The sequence below is a fragment of the Pinus tabuliformis genome, chromosome 4_1 (assembly GCF_031772625.1).
Source record: "Pinus tabuliformis cultivar Carrire ecotype Pingquan chromosome 4_1, CPIR1, whole genome shotgun sequence".
NCBI lineage: Eukaryota > Viridiplantae > Streptophyta > Pinopsida > Pinales > Pinaceae > Pinus > Pinus tabuliformis.
In genome coordinates this window covers 517,992,597-518,009,606 of record NC_142303.1, presented here as the reverse complement: position 1 = coordinate 518,009,606, position 17,010 = coordinate 517,992,597, and the positions used below count along the sequence as shown (strand labels likewise).

At 33.8% G+C, this 17,010-nt stretch overlaps 1 protein-coding gene across 1 annotated transcript; it reads right to left on the bottom strand.

Annotated features, from left to right (window-relative positions):
- Positions 1-15,155: 15,155 nt before the first annotated feature.
- On the bottom strand, positions 15,156-16,477 carry LOC149176848 (uncharacterized). The gene is made up of 3 exons (XM_089423216.1): positions 16,388-16,477; positions 15,961-16,271; positions 15,156-15,269 (listed from the first exon to the last, which is right to left on the bottom strand). Exons 2-3 carry the CDS (start codon positions 16,204-16,206, stop codon positions 15,192-15,194), a joined length of 324 nt encoding a protein of 107 aa, XP_089279342.1. The 5' UTR covers positions 16,207-16,271; positions 16,388-16,477; the 3' UTR covers positions 15,156-15,191.
- Positions 16,478-17,010: the final 533 nt, after the last annotated feature.

Below are 17,010 nucleotides of genomic sequence, written 5' to 3'. Positions count from 1 at the left end.
TCGAGAGGCATACCAATAACTTGAATAGGGATGATGGCTGGAAGTTAAGTAAAAAAAGCTGGATTCCAGCTCTCGCCTCTTAACTCTGCCACCCTCTTCCTCCCCCTTATATTTCTTGCCTTTTGTTATCCTCTTCCTCTTATTTGGTTACTCCCCTCTTGTTGTCAGTTATTTTTCTTTGTCAATAAGGTGGCTATTCCCCCCTTATAGTCCTTATTGAATGTTTGTTAATGTTTAATATAAAGTTATCTAAAGCGATTGAAATTTTTTTAACCTATTATTCATATAAATAATATAATTATATTATTAGTTCTAGTCATAGTATTATATTAATAAGATTGATTATTAATTTCATTTAAACTGTGTATATAAATTCATAATATTAGTAATATATTATTATATTAGATTTTATAATTAATTATTTTCAAACTATTATTATTATATAAATTTATAATAGTTGTAATGCATTATTATATGAATTTATAAGATTTTAGTTATTTAATTTGGTAGATATGTTAGTTTTTTGTAATATTTTATTACATAATAGAAAACTTTTACCTAATATATTACAATCCCCTATTATAATGGCTAGTTTTCTACAAACTAATTAATATTATTATGATAATAGCTAGTTTTCTTCATCCCATTGACTAGGTCAACCCTTGCTTATATTATTATTTTATTAGACTATTTAATTAATAAATTTGCGACTTTTTCGATAATAAATAATTTATTATTTACATAATGGCTAGTTTCTAACTAAATGTTTTTATTTCACTAACAACTAACTATGAACGACTAACACTGTATAGTGATGCATCCCTGCTATTTATTCTCTCAGATCGATTGATTTCTCAGCTTATCCTGAGGATGAACCACATTAGTTGTTTCGAAACTTCGACCTAATCCTTGCGATGTGATTAATCTGAAGACTATTGTCTAAATTCTAGTTGTAGTCAAAAGATCCACTACAGAGGTCACATGTAGTGGTTTGAGGCCTCATCCATGGATATGGATCTGGATAATCCTTTCTCTTTCTTATTTTATTTTTTTCATCCCTAACCACTGTTCAAGCCTTAAAACTAATTTTGGTGTGAAAAAATATCTATTCAAAGTTATATTCTTAGTGGGATACATGAAATATAGTAATTTGTTGTGCTTCAAGATATTTTCATGATTTTTAAATGTGAGAGACATCATTTAGGGCTTAAGGCCCATGATTTCATGCCTGAATAATTTGTAAAGCTCTAATACTAGTTTGTGGTGCATAATACCTTATAGCAATGTTTGTATCTCGAGTAAGAATCCAAAGATCCCAATAAATGTCATATGTGTTGGTTATATTCCTTGTCCATGGTTGTCAAGCTTGAGAAGCCTCATTGAGGCCATTTAAGTCAATTGTTGTCCTCCATAACCATTTCAAATTCCAGATATTGGTATGTGATATGAAAAACCACCTAATAGAGATCATATTCTTAGTGAGAGCCAAGGCCAAGGCAATGATATTTATAGAGGTTAATTATATTTTATTAATTCATCATTCATGGTCATGTAATTTCAGGCCTAAACCCATCGTCTAGATCCGATGCCCATTGTCAAAACCCCAAGGCCTATTTTTGGTGCATGAAACATGTACTGATAAGTATAATCCAAGTGGGAGTCCAAATATTCTATATAGATACCATGTGTGATTAATGGAATCCTTGTTCATGGCCTTCAATCTTTAGAAGCTTTGTTTAGGTCCTAAATTTCTTATTTTAATGTCTCAACCATTATAAGTCTCCCAACCCTATTCTATGGGGGAAACAATATTGATGGTATTAATATTTCCAATGTGAGGCAAGATTCCCCTACAAAAAACCTTATGTTTTGTGTTGACACCTCATTCATCTCCATCGAGATGGAGAAGAATTGTTAAGGGCCTAAGGCCCTTGCCTTCCTCCTCAGACCATTATCATGGCTTGAAGACTAGTATGTAGTATAGAAAACCACATAACAACTCTATTATTCTTATTTAATGTCTAGAAATCGCATCAAAAGCCATTTTTAAAATTTATATGCCTCATTCATGGCATTCAATCCAAGAAAGTTTGTTTTGAGCCTAAGTCACCAATGTTCATCATTTAACAACTCTAAAGGCCATTATTCCATTATTTGTTTTAGAAAACCTCATAATGGCACTTATATTCTCCATGAGATGATAAAATATTCCATGCAAAGGTCATGTATGGTAGTTTGATCCATTACAATCATTAAAGAAATTTTGAGATATAAAATAGGTCTCCTAAGAAAAAATAATAGAATAATAGTTAAACTAATAAAATAAGAATTTGTGAATTTCCAAATGGAAAGAGGCATTTTCTTTTAGAAATACATTTTTTCACAATTTAAATGGTTATGGATCTATAAAAAATTTGTAGATCGGTTACTTAAGTCCACATCAAAGGAGTCATACAACTGAAATTTGAGTAAACCTATGTAGTTTTCATTCTTCCCCCACAAAGCTATATACCCTTATGGCTGACATAATTATCTCCTATTAGTTTTGTAAAAATAAAATTTGATATCATATTTTTTGTTTAGAGACACGTTTGTGACCTTGAATTTATTTAATGGGTCATTGAACCTAAGAATCATTATTCAAGGTTTTAATTCCCTTTATTCAATTCCATATCCATTTTATCGATGCCCTTAAACCCATCCATGGTGTACAATGATTACTTTTTATTATTTTATTCAAAGTGGGATGAAAACCATTCCCTATATAGGTTTTATAATGTGGTTTTGTGCCTTGATAATGGGTATTAAACTAGGAAACATTATTCATGGGCTAACATCCTTGTTTTCCTATTTTAACCATTGTGAAGCCTTCAACCTTGTTCTTGGTGCATAATATCTCCAAATAATCATCATGTTCCTAGTAGGAGGCTATATATTGTTGGAAATAATACTGAGAGGGGGGTTGCATCAGTATTACTCAACTCAATGACTCAAATTTATATACCCTACTTCAATGAAGGTAACTCGCATGTACATGCAACTGTGTTTAAAGAAACCATCATATATCCAACAAACTTATGATTCAGTTAATTCAGAATATGTTGATCTTTAATCAGTGCATCAGAACTTCATTAGCCATATAAATAGTAACCATGTGCAAGTATAATAACAGAATAAACCATCACACATAAGAAACACACATGAACACCAATATTTAAGGTGGAAATCCAATGCGGGACAAAAACGACCTGCTGTTGTCTTATTTTTAATATAAGAAATACATGTTTACAATCTTGTACTGGTGCAAACTCATATCAGTACGCAGGCACCCACCTGCAGAAGGCTACAACCTTCTCTCGTTCTCTAGCTACTACTGGAAGGGAGCTACAACCCCCTAGCTCTTGTACTAGCCAATCCATTTACTGGTACGTAGGTGCCAACTATAGAAGGTTCAACCTTCACTCATTTTCCAGCTGCTATTGGAAGGGAGATCCAACCCCGTGGCTCTTGTAGTAGCCGATCCATTTACTAGTACGTAGCGCCAGCCTACAGAAGGCTCCAACCTTCACTGTTTTCCAACCTTATTCATTTCAGGCTTATGATCCCAATCCATCATCCATAATCAACCATATAGGTGCATCGTTAGTTCAGATCAAGCAAAGCATCAGAAACCCATAACCTACATATTTGATCTAACACTTCATAAGATATTCAATACTTGCACACTTCGCCTAATGATCTTCTCCTCCTTATATAGTTTAGGCCTTTCTCAATACCTTGGACCAAAAGCACCTAGGACCAATACCTTGGACCAAATACCTAGGGTCAATACCTCAGACAAAATACCTTGGACCAATACCTTGGAATAAAATATCTTGGACCAAATACCTCAGACCAAAACCTTGGTTTTTCGATATGTATGTATTTTTCCTCCTATGGGAGTGCCTTATACATATACGCCCCTTTTGTTCTACTAACCCGCATGTATACACTTCTTGGACAAGGTGAACTAGCGTATACTTCTTAAACCTCTCTCTTTCTTCAATCTCTCGAATTGATATGTAAGTTAACTGTTGCATTGTGAACTGTCATCTGTGTGAGTTTCCATCAAGGACAACACCTGTATCATAATTCTAACAATCTCCCCCTTTGGACTTGATGGAAACAACAACACCAAGACACTCTCCCCTTTGATATCAAGGGCAAAGGGCGGACCAAGATATTCTCCCCCTTTGATATACATTATGTTTCCCATACTCCCCTGAGTACATGCTAAATCTCTGATTAAGATCCCCCTTTGTACATGTTGAGATGCACTAAACTGTCCATGCTCCCCGTGAGGACATGCAGAGTCTGCAAAAAATATTTTTCAAAAGAATAACATGACTCTATAACTCAAGTAAGTGAGTATGAACTTCCTATCACCAATGACTCATACATACATCAATCTCCCAACCAAGTGGGGATACACCATTTTGACTCATACACCCAACCAAGTGGAGACATACCAGATGTTTATACATGACAGAAATAGAAATTATTACATCATCCTTCCATGCAATGGGGGTTAGAAATTAGGTCTTTTCATGACCTTTACATCAAATGTTATACATGACATTTATAACAAGGACCAACAATCTAAAAAGACCATGATAGTCATCAACAACTATCATACACCATATATGATCTACACCATCATCATTTGTCAGCATCATCAAGATCAACAGTTTATATGTCCATCATTAAAAGGGTCATCTAATCAAAACAACTATGTGGATCAAGCAATATAAGCATCTTCATGTACCAAGATATTCTAACATAATTCCAACACCACATTATTAGAATTGTATGCTCCCCTGAACCTGTGCCAACTATTCATTATTAAATCTGATCATTGCAAATATCAATAAGAATCATCAAGGAAGCATCATCAATCAGATATACATCAAGTCATCAACAACTCAAGAGCACTTCTACATATCATCATTAGACTGTAATCATCATCAATTAAGAAAAAAACAGATATTTGATAATTGACTGAACCATATAAGACCCTTGTCCCACTGCTTTTTCCTCCACCAAACATATACATGATTTTGTAGCTTTGAACACATGTATATATGCGGCTTGTCTTCATTAAAATTGCGTATGGCATTTAGAACACTGAAGTTTCACACTTTCAGCTCCCACTGAGTCTGTTATATCTGTACACTGTGCTATGCCACATCTTTATGACTGTACTTCCTTCGTCTTCCATATCTTTGAGTGTGATGATGTTTTTTTATTTTTGGTATGGTGCTCTAAATTTTCTCCTACATTCCTTCGCTATATGTACAAATTAATTACATGCATAACATCTTATATGTTTCATCTTCCTTCCATAGCAGTCAATGGCGTTGTGACCAAACATATTGCAATAAAAAAAATATCCCTTAAAGTACCTGGAAGCTGATGATCTTTCTATGTGACAGTATTGAACCATTCTACTTCTGCATCTTGCTGCAACATGTCCAAAAATTATGACATATAAAATATTCAACATTATTCATCGGAGGAAATAACGACTATCACTTCCATAGTTAGGAGTAAAAGGTTTCTTTGAAGACTTTCTTTCCTTAGTTGTTGATGGGGTTGACCTCTCATCTCCTTGTTGATCATTTCAGATTTTGTATTAGAGTTCCTTGCCTCACCTTGTGAGCTAGATTTACCTCCAACAAATTCATAAAACCAAGACCAATTTTGATGGTAGGAGACCTTTGACTACTAAGAGTATTATCCAAAATCTCAGTATTGTCTTGAAATCATAACAGTTTATCCTTTTCTTCTAATTTACCTTTTAAGATATTTACCCTCAACCTGATATTTCTCTTCCTTTTCCAGATATTTCTTCTTCAGATTTCTTCAACCTTTCTTCCTTCTTCCACTTGTTGCCTTAATTTGAGAATCCCATTTTCTTGTTATTCATTTACTTGAGGTAGTTCCTCATTTTACTTATTTTCAAGATCTTATTTTAGAGATATGATCTTAGCTTCAAGAATTTCATATTAACTGGATCTATCTTTAAGTCTCTTGATTGTTGTACTCCTTTAATTTACTTCATTTCTTAATAATGTTAATTCATCCTGTAGCTTTTGACATTGATCTTCCTTTTCCTTGTACTTCTTCCTTACTTTGGTTCCTTCCCCAGCTGAGCTTTTAATCTGGTAACTTCTTCTTTGAAGCACACTCTATTTTGTTAAATAGATCTTGTTGATCTCTGATTTTATTTGTGAGTCTTTTAACTTATGCTCTATGTTTCTTTCACAGTCACTTCCAATATCTTCAATATTGCATGAACAAATAAAAGTATCACTAGAAGACCAAAAATTTGTACCTGATACTTCATTTGCTTGTTCATCTTCAATCTGAGGTGATTCTGAATCTGAATACTTGCTTCCACCTAACAGCCAATTGTCTCTCCTGCTGTCACTGTTCCTTTGGGATGTCTTATTTTTCTAAGGTGCTTTCTTCTTTAGCTTCTTTCCCATTGTTTCTACGGATCTCCTTCAAGCAATCAAGCTTCTGCCAAAAGGACCTTCTCTGATACCAATTGTTGGAAATAATATTGAGTGGGAGGTGAATCACTATTAGTAAAATCAATAACTTAGATTTATATACGCTACTTCAATGAAGGTAACTCACGTGTATAGGCAACTGTCTTTAAAGCAACCAGCGTATATCCAACAAAATTATGACTCAGTTAATTCACAATATGTTTATCTTTAATCAGTGCATCAAAAATTCATTATCCATATAAATAGTAGCCATGTGTAGTAATAACAAATAAACCATCACACATAAGCAACACACATAAACACGAAGATTTAAGTTGGAAACCCAATACGGGACAAAAACCACCTGTTGCTGTCTACTTTTAATATAAGAAAAACATGTTTACAATATTTTACTGGTGCAGACTCATATCAGTACATAGGCACCCACCTGCAGAAGGCTACAACATTCTCTCATTCTCCAGCTACTAGTGGAAGGGAGCTATAACCCCCTAACTCTTGTACTAGCCAATCCATTTACTAGTACGTATGCGCTAACCTATAGAAGGCTCCAACCTTCACTCATTTTCCAACTTCTACTGGAAGGGAGCTCCAACCCCTGGCTCTTTACTAGTCGATCCATTTACTAGTACATAGGCACCATCCTATAGAAGGCTCTAACCCTCACTTGTTCTCTAGCTGCTACTAGAAAGGAGCTCCAACCCCCTAGCTCTTGTATTAGCCGATCCATTTACTAGTACGTAGGCATCAGAATATAGAAGGCTCCAACATTCACTCATTTTCCAGTTGCTACTGGAAGGCAGCTCCAACCCCCTGGCTCTTGTATTAGCCGATATGTTTACCAGTACATAGGTGCTGGCCTACAGAAGGCTACAACCTTCACTTCTTCCTCCAGGGACCACGTTTCATAAATTTTCAGACTAGACACTACTGGAACACAACACCACAATCTGAAGGCCACGTTTCATCAAATTATCATACTGGACCCATCAGCAACATTTAAGCTCAAAATCATAACTGCAATACAACCATAAAATACATCTGCATCAACCAATCACTAAAACTCAATCATCACTCTTTGAATTAACCACAACTATTAATCAATCACTGACAAACACATCATCACTAAAGCAAATCAAAATCAAACAATATGAACATTCAGAACACTGTCACTAGAATACAGTCATGAGAACATAAAGCATAACCCAGAACTCTGCATCAACAACTAGAACCAACTGCAACTTCAAACATTATATTTCATATTGTATACGCTACTTCGATGTGTCAAACCTACATGTATATGTGCTTTTACGAAAGCGAAACAACGTATAGATCCGCAAATACTATCTTAAAAACTTCTCGATATTCCAAACTTCAGTCATACCCAGATCATAACATTTACATAATAAAACATGCGTCAATATTCAGATCTAGACTATTCATGATCAAACAACATAATGATAATTCATTTAAGTCCTTATGATCCCAATCCATCGTCCATCATCAACCACATAGGTGCATCCTTAGTTCAGATCAAGAAAAGCGTCAAAAACCCATAACCTACATATTTGATCTAACACTTCATAAGATATTCGATACTTGCACACTTGGCATAATGATATTCTCCTTCTTATATAGTTTTAGGCCTTTCTCAATACCTTGGACCAAAAGCACTTAGGACCAATACCTTGGACCAAATACTTAGGGTCATACCTCAGACTAAATACGGTGAACCAACTACCTTGGACAAATACCTTGGACCAAAATACCTTGGATCGAAACCTTGGTTTTTCAACATATACGTGCTTTTCCTCCTATGGGAGTGCGTGTATACGTATATTCTCCTTTTGTTCTGTTAACCTGCGTGTATACGCTGCTTGGATAAGGTGAACCAGCGTATACTTCATAAACCACTCTCTTTCTTCAATCTCTGGAGTCTGATATATAAGTTAACTGTTGCATTGTGAACTGTCATCTATGTGAGTTGCCATCAAGGACAATAGTTGTATCATAATGCCAACAATCCATTAAAAATGTATAATGGGTGGTGGTTCAAGAGCTCATACATGGAAGGCAAGTCCATGAAGCATCATTTAGTGTCTCAGGTCATTGATTTTTTCCCTCAACCATTTTCAAAGCCTTGTTACCCATCAATGATGTAAAATAACTTGTAATGATCACCATATTCAGAAAGGGAGACTAAATATCCATTACAAATGTCATGTGTGTTTGTTTTAGGCCTTGTTCATGGTTGTTGAGATGAGAAGACTTACTTAGGGCTTAAAGACCTTGATTTCCTCCCTTTTCAATTATGAAGTTTTGAAGGAAAATCCATGGTGCATGATAGGCATTAATGGAAATCATAGTCCTAGTTAGAGTTTAAAGATCCCATATAAAATTCAAATTCTTTATTGTTACCCTTAATTTGAAGAATCCTCATTGATGAGGCAATTCACTTATTTTAGTCCCCTAAACATTTTTGAGGTGTCGTGAGTAGTTTCTAATGTGAAAATTGTGTCATGGAGCTCATATTATTAGTTTGCAGCCACAATTGCTCCACATAAATAATGTGTGTTTCCAAATAACTATCCAGGGTCATTGAGCCCATTAAGTTTCATTTAGGGAATGATGCCCTTGATTTAATATTTGAGCATTTCAAGGCCTCTATTCTCATATGCGGTCTTTAATACCTCCTAACAACTCTCATATTCCTAATGGGAGGCCTAAAATCCCTAGTAGAGTCATGTAAGTTTTTCCAAGGATTTTCTCAGGGACATTTAGCTAACATTCCTCATTTATGCTTTAAGGTTGTTGCTTTATTGTCTCAGCTGTCTACACTTTCTCAACACTCTTTGGTGGCACGTAATGCCTACTAATGATGCTCATATTCCCTATAATATTAAAATATAATTTAAAAAGGTAATGTGTCAACATTTTAGGATTATGTCCATCACTATTAAGCTTAAGAAGCATCATTATAAGACTAGGGTTGAATTTAATGATGTGATATTTATATAAAGTTTATAAAGAGAGACAAATATTGTGTTGAATGTCCATTTTAAAGTAGGCCAATTGCTTAATTTTCATATAGAAATATAGTATACCAACTCACGAAAATTTCATTGTTGAAAGAACTTATCAATGGATTTTTTCTAATTAAATAATTTACATCAGAGGGATATTTATGACCGATGTTTCTTAATTTGGGTAAATATTTTCACTATTAATTTCTTAATGTTATATCTAACATGCATATTCTATTGCAAATTACTTCTTACATATGATTGTTTATTATTGTAGTTTTACATGTGTACATTTCAATGGAAAATATAAAATTAGGTAAAATCGATGCAATGCGATAAGATGCGATAACCAAAGTACGAAAATATACTATATTCCATAAAATTAAAGGTTCAGGAGTTGAAAAAATGAATATAACTACAAATCATATAATATATTATTATAATAGATAAGGAAAATTTTATGCCAAATATGTATGTCTTTGCTTATGGATTAATGCCAAAAAATGACATGATACATAACAAAAGAAACTCATATACACTTTCTATTGGACATCAGGTAATAATAGAATGTGCAAAACATTATGAAAAACAATAAACCAAAAGTTTAAATGCATTTCTAACTATATAATTAGCTACTTAATTTTTATCATTTTGGGATTCAACTTTGTTAAGTAATTCATTTACGTATGACCATTTCGATGAGAGGTAGTCGTAACTGACTAATTTCTCATGATTTTTTGAATAGTTCACTTAGCACTCATTGCATCGGGTGATGCTCACAGGGGTGAAGAAGTGGGATTGAAACTAGTGAAATGAATCACATAGCATCAATCATCACTTCCAGGGCTTGCACCCGATAACCAGGACTTCCTGGGAGGTCACCCATCCCAGATCGCCTCTGGCTCAAGCACGCTTAACTGTGGAGTTTTCCCCACAATCGAGCCCACTTAGCTTGCTACCCCATTTGGAAAAATTTAGCAAGTATTGTGCCTCATGAACCGTTCAAGTAGAGATCCCTTCACTCTTTTTGAATTTAAGTATTAGGAGGTTTAAGCAGTGCAATATATTAGTTATCATTTTGGGATTCAACTGCGTTAAGAAAGTCATTCATGTATGGCCATTTCCATGAGAGGTAGTTGAAATTGACTAATTTCTCATGATTTTTTAATAGTTCACTTAGCACTCATTGCATCGGGTGATGCTCACAAGGGTGAAGAAGTGGGATTGAAATTAATGAAATGAATCACATAGCGTCAATCATCACTTCCGGGGCTTGCACCCGGTAACTAGGACCTCCCGGGAGGTTACCCATCCCAGATCTCCTCTGGATCAAGCACGCTTAACTATGGAGATTTCCCCACAATCAAGCCCACTTAGCTTGCTACCCCATTTTCAAACCTTAGCAAGTATTGTGCCTCATGAACCATTCAATTAGAGATCCCTTCACTCTTTTTGAATTTAAGTATTAGGGGGTTTATGTAGTGGATTATATTAGTTATCATTTTGGGATTCAACCGCATTAAGTAAGTCATTCACATATGACCATTTCGATGAGAGGTAGTTGTAATTGACTAATTTCTCATGATTTTTGAATAGTTCACTTAGCACTCATTGCATAGGGTGATGCTCACAGGGATGAAAAAGTGGGATTGAAACTAGTGAATTGAATCACATAGCATCAATCATCACTTCCGGGTCTTGCACCCAGTAACCAGGACATCTCGGGAGGTCACCCATCCTAGATCACCTCTAGCTCAAGCACGCTTAACTGTGGAGTTTTCCCCAAAATCAAGCCCACTTATCTTGCTACCCCATTTGCAAAACCTTAGCAAGTATTGTGCTCATGAACCATTCAAGAAGAGATCCCTTCACTCTTTTTGAATCTAAGTATTAGGGGGTTTACACACTACGGTATATTCCTGTTAATATTTGTTAGAATCAATAAAATTAAAAAACTACAAATTGAAAAACAAACAAATGTAATCACAACTTATAATAATAACTCATATAGTTTGCAAAAACACTTATAATCATAACTGATAAAATATAATATTGTAAGCAATAATGAAATGTTTTTGGACAAATATATTTTCTTATCTTTTTACTATCCCAATGAAGGAGTCCAATGCTAAATTGTTTCTTATTCAGGTAAGAAAATTCAATGCATTATTAAAATATTAATATAAATCCATTATCCCTTTTCACTAAAAATTATAAAAGCTTATATAAATTTATTTTTCATGAGACTTATTTAAAACCCTAAAATATAATTCCATTTATATTACGAATTAAAGATAAAAATGTTTATTCAAATCCAACCATATTTGAAAGAACATTGTTTATTCCATTAGAATAAGCTCAATGCAATATTATAATAAAAATACAAAACCCAAATTTAAAATGCATGAATACCATGAGATACCCAATGCCCTAGGATTCAAAACTATCTATGCCTTAACTTTTAAATAGGCATCATTACATCAAATAATGGATGAGTACCATGGGGAACTAAATACCATGGCTCATATTACCAATGGAAGGCCAAAAATCCATTATGAAAGTCATGCATAATGATTCAATGCCACATTCATGGGCATTGAGAAAGATAAGCCTCATTCATAGATTGAGTGATGTATTTTTATCCTTGGCTTGTTTCCAAGGCCTAATGCCTATGTGTGTTCTATAATATATGAATCTAACATCAACCCCCTAATGAGATCATGGATGGTGGTTTGAGGAATTTATGGGGGCTTCACTCAATAAACATCTCACATAGCACATCGATTCATGACATACTAAACAATACCCTTAATTTGACTACATATTGGAAAATACCACTAAAAATCACTTTATTTAACCCCCTACTAGTACGGATACATTGCACTTTTCCAATTTAGAAAACCCCTACTTTCACTACATATTGTAGGTATCTATTTTTCATTAACAATTTTTTATACCCCTTTATATTTTTTCATTAACTTTAAGCTCCATTTTTTACACACAACATATAAAAAGCCTTTACTCCCTATTATATGCTCCATATATTATGTCATTTTTCTTCAATATATATCCCCCAATTTGAATGCACGGGTATGGTATTGCTCTCTGAATCACTCATGGGGGAATCTTTCACTACATATTGGAAAATACCTCTAAAAATCACTTTATTTAACTCCCTACTAGTATGGACACATTGCACTTTTCCAATTTAGAAAACCTCTGCTTTCACTAAATATTATAGGTAACTATTTTTCATTAACATTTTTTATACCCCTTTATATTTTTTCATTAACTTTGAGCACCATTTTTTACACAAAACATATAAAAACCCTTTACCCCCTATTATATGCTTCATATATTATGTCATTTTTTCCTCAATATATATCCCCCAATTTGAATGCATGTGGTATAGTATTGCTCCCCCAAAGAAGCCCTCATGGGGGCATTTTTTCTTGACCCTTGAGCTTGGGAATCATCATTTATAGCCTTTGTCCCTTTGTTCCATGCTTTGATAATTGTTAAGTCCCCAAGACCCATTCATGGCGCACAACACTTTATGAGAAATCTCATATTCTTAATTAGAGTCCAAATATCCCGTATAGAGGTCATGCTTAACCCTTTGAGGTCTCACCCATGAACATCAAGTGGGAGAAGCATCCGTTAGGGTCCAAGGCCCTTGAATTCAACCCTTAACTATTATAAGAGCTTCATCACACATCCATGTTATGTAATACATCACAAAGATACTCATATTTGTAACCCAAGGTCTCATAAAAAAAAATCATATATGATGGTTATAGGTCTCACCCATATTTGTGATTTGAGAAGACTCATTTAATGCTTAAGGCTCTTGTTTCTTCATCATGATCATTAAGGCATAATCATATATGATGGTTAGAGGCCTCACCCATATTTGTGATTTGAGAATACTCATTTAATGCTTAAGGCTCTTGTTTCTTCCCCCATGATCATTAAGGCATCAAAGGCCTTACTCATTTACTGGGCATATTACCTCCTATTAATTCTCATATTCCTAGTTGAAGTATACAAAATCACTATAAAGATCATGTGTGATGGTTTGAGGCATTATTCATAGATCCTATTTCATAGCTAAACCATTTTCAAGGCACCAATGCTCATCCTTAGTGTGAAACACCTCATAATGATGTTGTTATTCATAGTGGGGGGTCGTAGATCCCTTATAAAAGTTATGTATGATGGTTCCAAGTCTTGATCATGGTATTTGAGTTAAGAAGCCTCATTTAAAGCTGAATTTCCTCCTTGTTTTCTTCTCTAACCAATATCAAAGTTATAGGATTAGTTTATCGTGTGAAATACCTCCTTAAAAAGTTCACATTCCTAGTTAAAAGCCAAAATTTCTTATATAAATATTGTGAAATAGTTTGAGATCTTATTCATATTTTTTCAAATATCCTCATTAAATATCTGAATCAATTGATTTCATCTCCTAATCATTCATCTAAAAATATCTTAAAGAACTTACAAACTTTTTAAAATATTTTTCTCATAATATAATTATAATACTTGAGTTATAAAATTAACATTATATATATATATATATATATATATATACCCATGTTTATAACCTTGTCAACACTATAGTAGTGGTTGCTATGCTTCGCACTTCAACTAACAAAGATTACAACATCATTATGTTGTAAAAAGTTTGTTCTATTTAGTAGAATGGAATATAATGATAGTCATAGTTAAACAATCGACAACTGGTTATATTTTAACGCACTTTATATATATGTGGTGTCAGCTTGATTATATTTGTATATTTATTTGATTGTAATCTGATGTTATAATTAAAAGATTTATTTAAGAGCACACATCGATATTTTTTCTCTCATTGTGGTTGATAATAGATATTTTCTATATCTTACTGTAATTGCTTACTGAGTATATGGCTAACAGTATTGCTATCAGTCTTTTTCCTGGCGATGGATTTTTAGCTATAAATGGAGTTTAATTGTTAATGAGAAATAGAAAGTAAATAAAAATGAATGTTGTATATTTATTAAAAAAATTCCTTTCATATAAATTTAAGTGAATTACAGATTTCTATGTATTCCATGAACCAGGATTAAAATTAGTTATTGATTTTACAATGATGCCCAAATCTAAAATTTACATAATCTCAAGTATTCTATTTGCGTGCCATTATAATGAGCAGCCGTCTCTTATCTTTGGTATAACAGAGTATAATAGTTAATCTTGTTAAAACAAACTCTCAAAGGAATAAAACGTGCATTTGAAAAAAAATGTCCACATACATGCTGCAACACTGTAATTTTAGAGCATAATTGTATCTCAAAAGATGTATTTGTTGCATTATTTTTGGTATATAAAAGGTATAACATCCTTATATATATTTCACCGACTTCTTCTAAATACATAAGAGACGTTCCCGACGATCAACTTCTATCATTCACTCTTAACATTTTTCCTAACTTTTTGTAACACAGACTTGAAGATGCTCAGCAGAAGAGTGGGAGAGAGAAAACGCCGTAACTGATAAAAACGATTATTCTACTAACAAACTTATACTGAAGATTAATGCAATTTGTATAGAGTCTCAAAACATCTTCTCTTTCTATTTCGCGGCATTGGCAGCCCAAGTGTTCAGCCTGCGTTTCAGGTCGTCTATATCCAGCGTACTTGGCGTTAGAACCTGTAAAAACAGTAAATCATATAAAAAAAATCCATAAATCATATAAAAAAATCACTGAAAAAAGTACATTGAATTCTAGATTAGCTCGAGTTTATTGCGTGGCTGGTTTGTATATTGAAATAATTAAGAAAACCGAGAAGCAGTAGAATTACATCATTGTGAGAGAACAAAAACCACTTCCAAAGAAAACTGACTCCAAATCAATTGACTTAACTGATCCTAAATAATCGCGAAAAACTAATACTAGCGACCAAACAAAATAAGCAAAAAAAAAAAAAAAAAAAAAAAACACTACGATTATGCCTAAAACCGAAAATTCTAATTCTATTGGCAAATGAAATAAACGAATTACAAGCAATGCATTTACTGAATTTTTACCCTTTTTAAAGGGAAAAATCTGCAATTGGTGTCCTTTTAGTAGAGATGGGTAAGTAGAAGCATTTGAACATCAAACCACACTTGTGAATTGAACTGCCTCTCGAAACACGAAACTAATGCATTTATTAACTTACTGATACTATGAAGAAAAATCAATACTAATAAATAATCGAAAAAAACAAATTACAAAACAAATCCTCCTAAATTGATTCACACTTGTTATGGTGAAGAAAGACGATCACCATATGAGAATGAAGAGAGCATCAGAAAGGCTAACACTAGAGGAAGGAATATGCAGATATATGTATATTACCTTGACTTGGATACTATGAAGAACTTTGTTTTTAGTGGAGGATGTATGTGAATGGAGAACGTCCAGACCCTCCTCTTCCAGTACCTCATACAGCTTTGATGTAAGATCTGTAGAACGCTTGTGAGTCATGATTCGGATCGATAGCTCATCCGAACCACCTGCCTGGTCGATTCTCAGTGCTGGTAAAGTCGATGGTTGCCAATCAGTTGAATCAACTGAATCTACGTGTCGGCTCCCCTCTGCCATTTTATTGCTATCTCAGGCCGAACTACCCTTGTTTGATGGGTTCGAAATTATCTCAGGAGGAGCACCTGGAACAACAGTTTGTTTCTGTGAGATAGAAAAGACATATGTTACCAGGAATTCATGGACACATGATCAGAAATTCAAATACAATTACTCAGCCTTAAGGAAAAAGCACCGTTACCTCGATGGACTCGGGTATTGTGGACTCAAGGTTTGCAAACAGCAAACCTGTCTGTATTTCTCTCAGAAAAGGATTTCTGAAACTTCTCTTAGATTTCGTATGCTTCTTGGTTGCTGCAATTACATTATATATACAGCTTTCCTTTGGGTTACGGACAACACAAGATTCTCGTTACTTATGTCAATGCCATCAGTTTTTGTGCGATGGCATCGCTTATTGACATGTTTCAAACTGGTCCGAATATTGGCATGTCAATGCTATTGTTCGTTAATAGACAAGTGGTCTTCTACTTTAATACTTTTTGATTCTGATCTTCCCGGAAGAGAAATGTAGATTGTGACCAAACAGAGACCGACCGAGATTCCATGGAATGATTTGATAGGACTTTCCAATTTTTCATTGCACAAATATTTATAACTAGTATTTATTGGCGGGGTAAATATTGTCATTATTAATTTGCTACATGTTGCATCCATATTATAAATTTTCTACATGTTGCATCTAATTACATGCATATTATATACGCAATCTACTATTTATACTGGTGTTGTCATTGTGTATTTTAACATTTGCAAGTTTTAATGGAAAATATAAATATAGGTGAGATTGATATTTTAATGAAA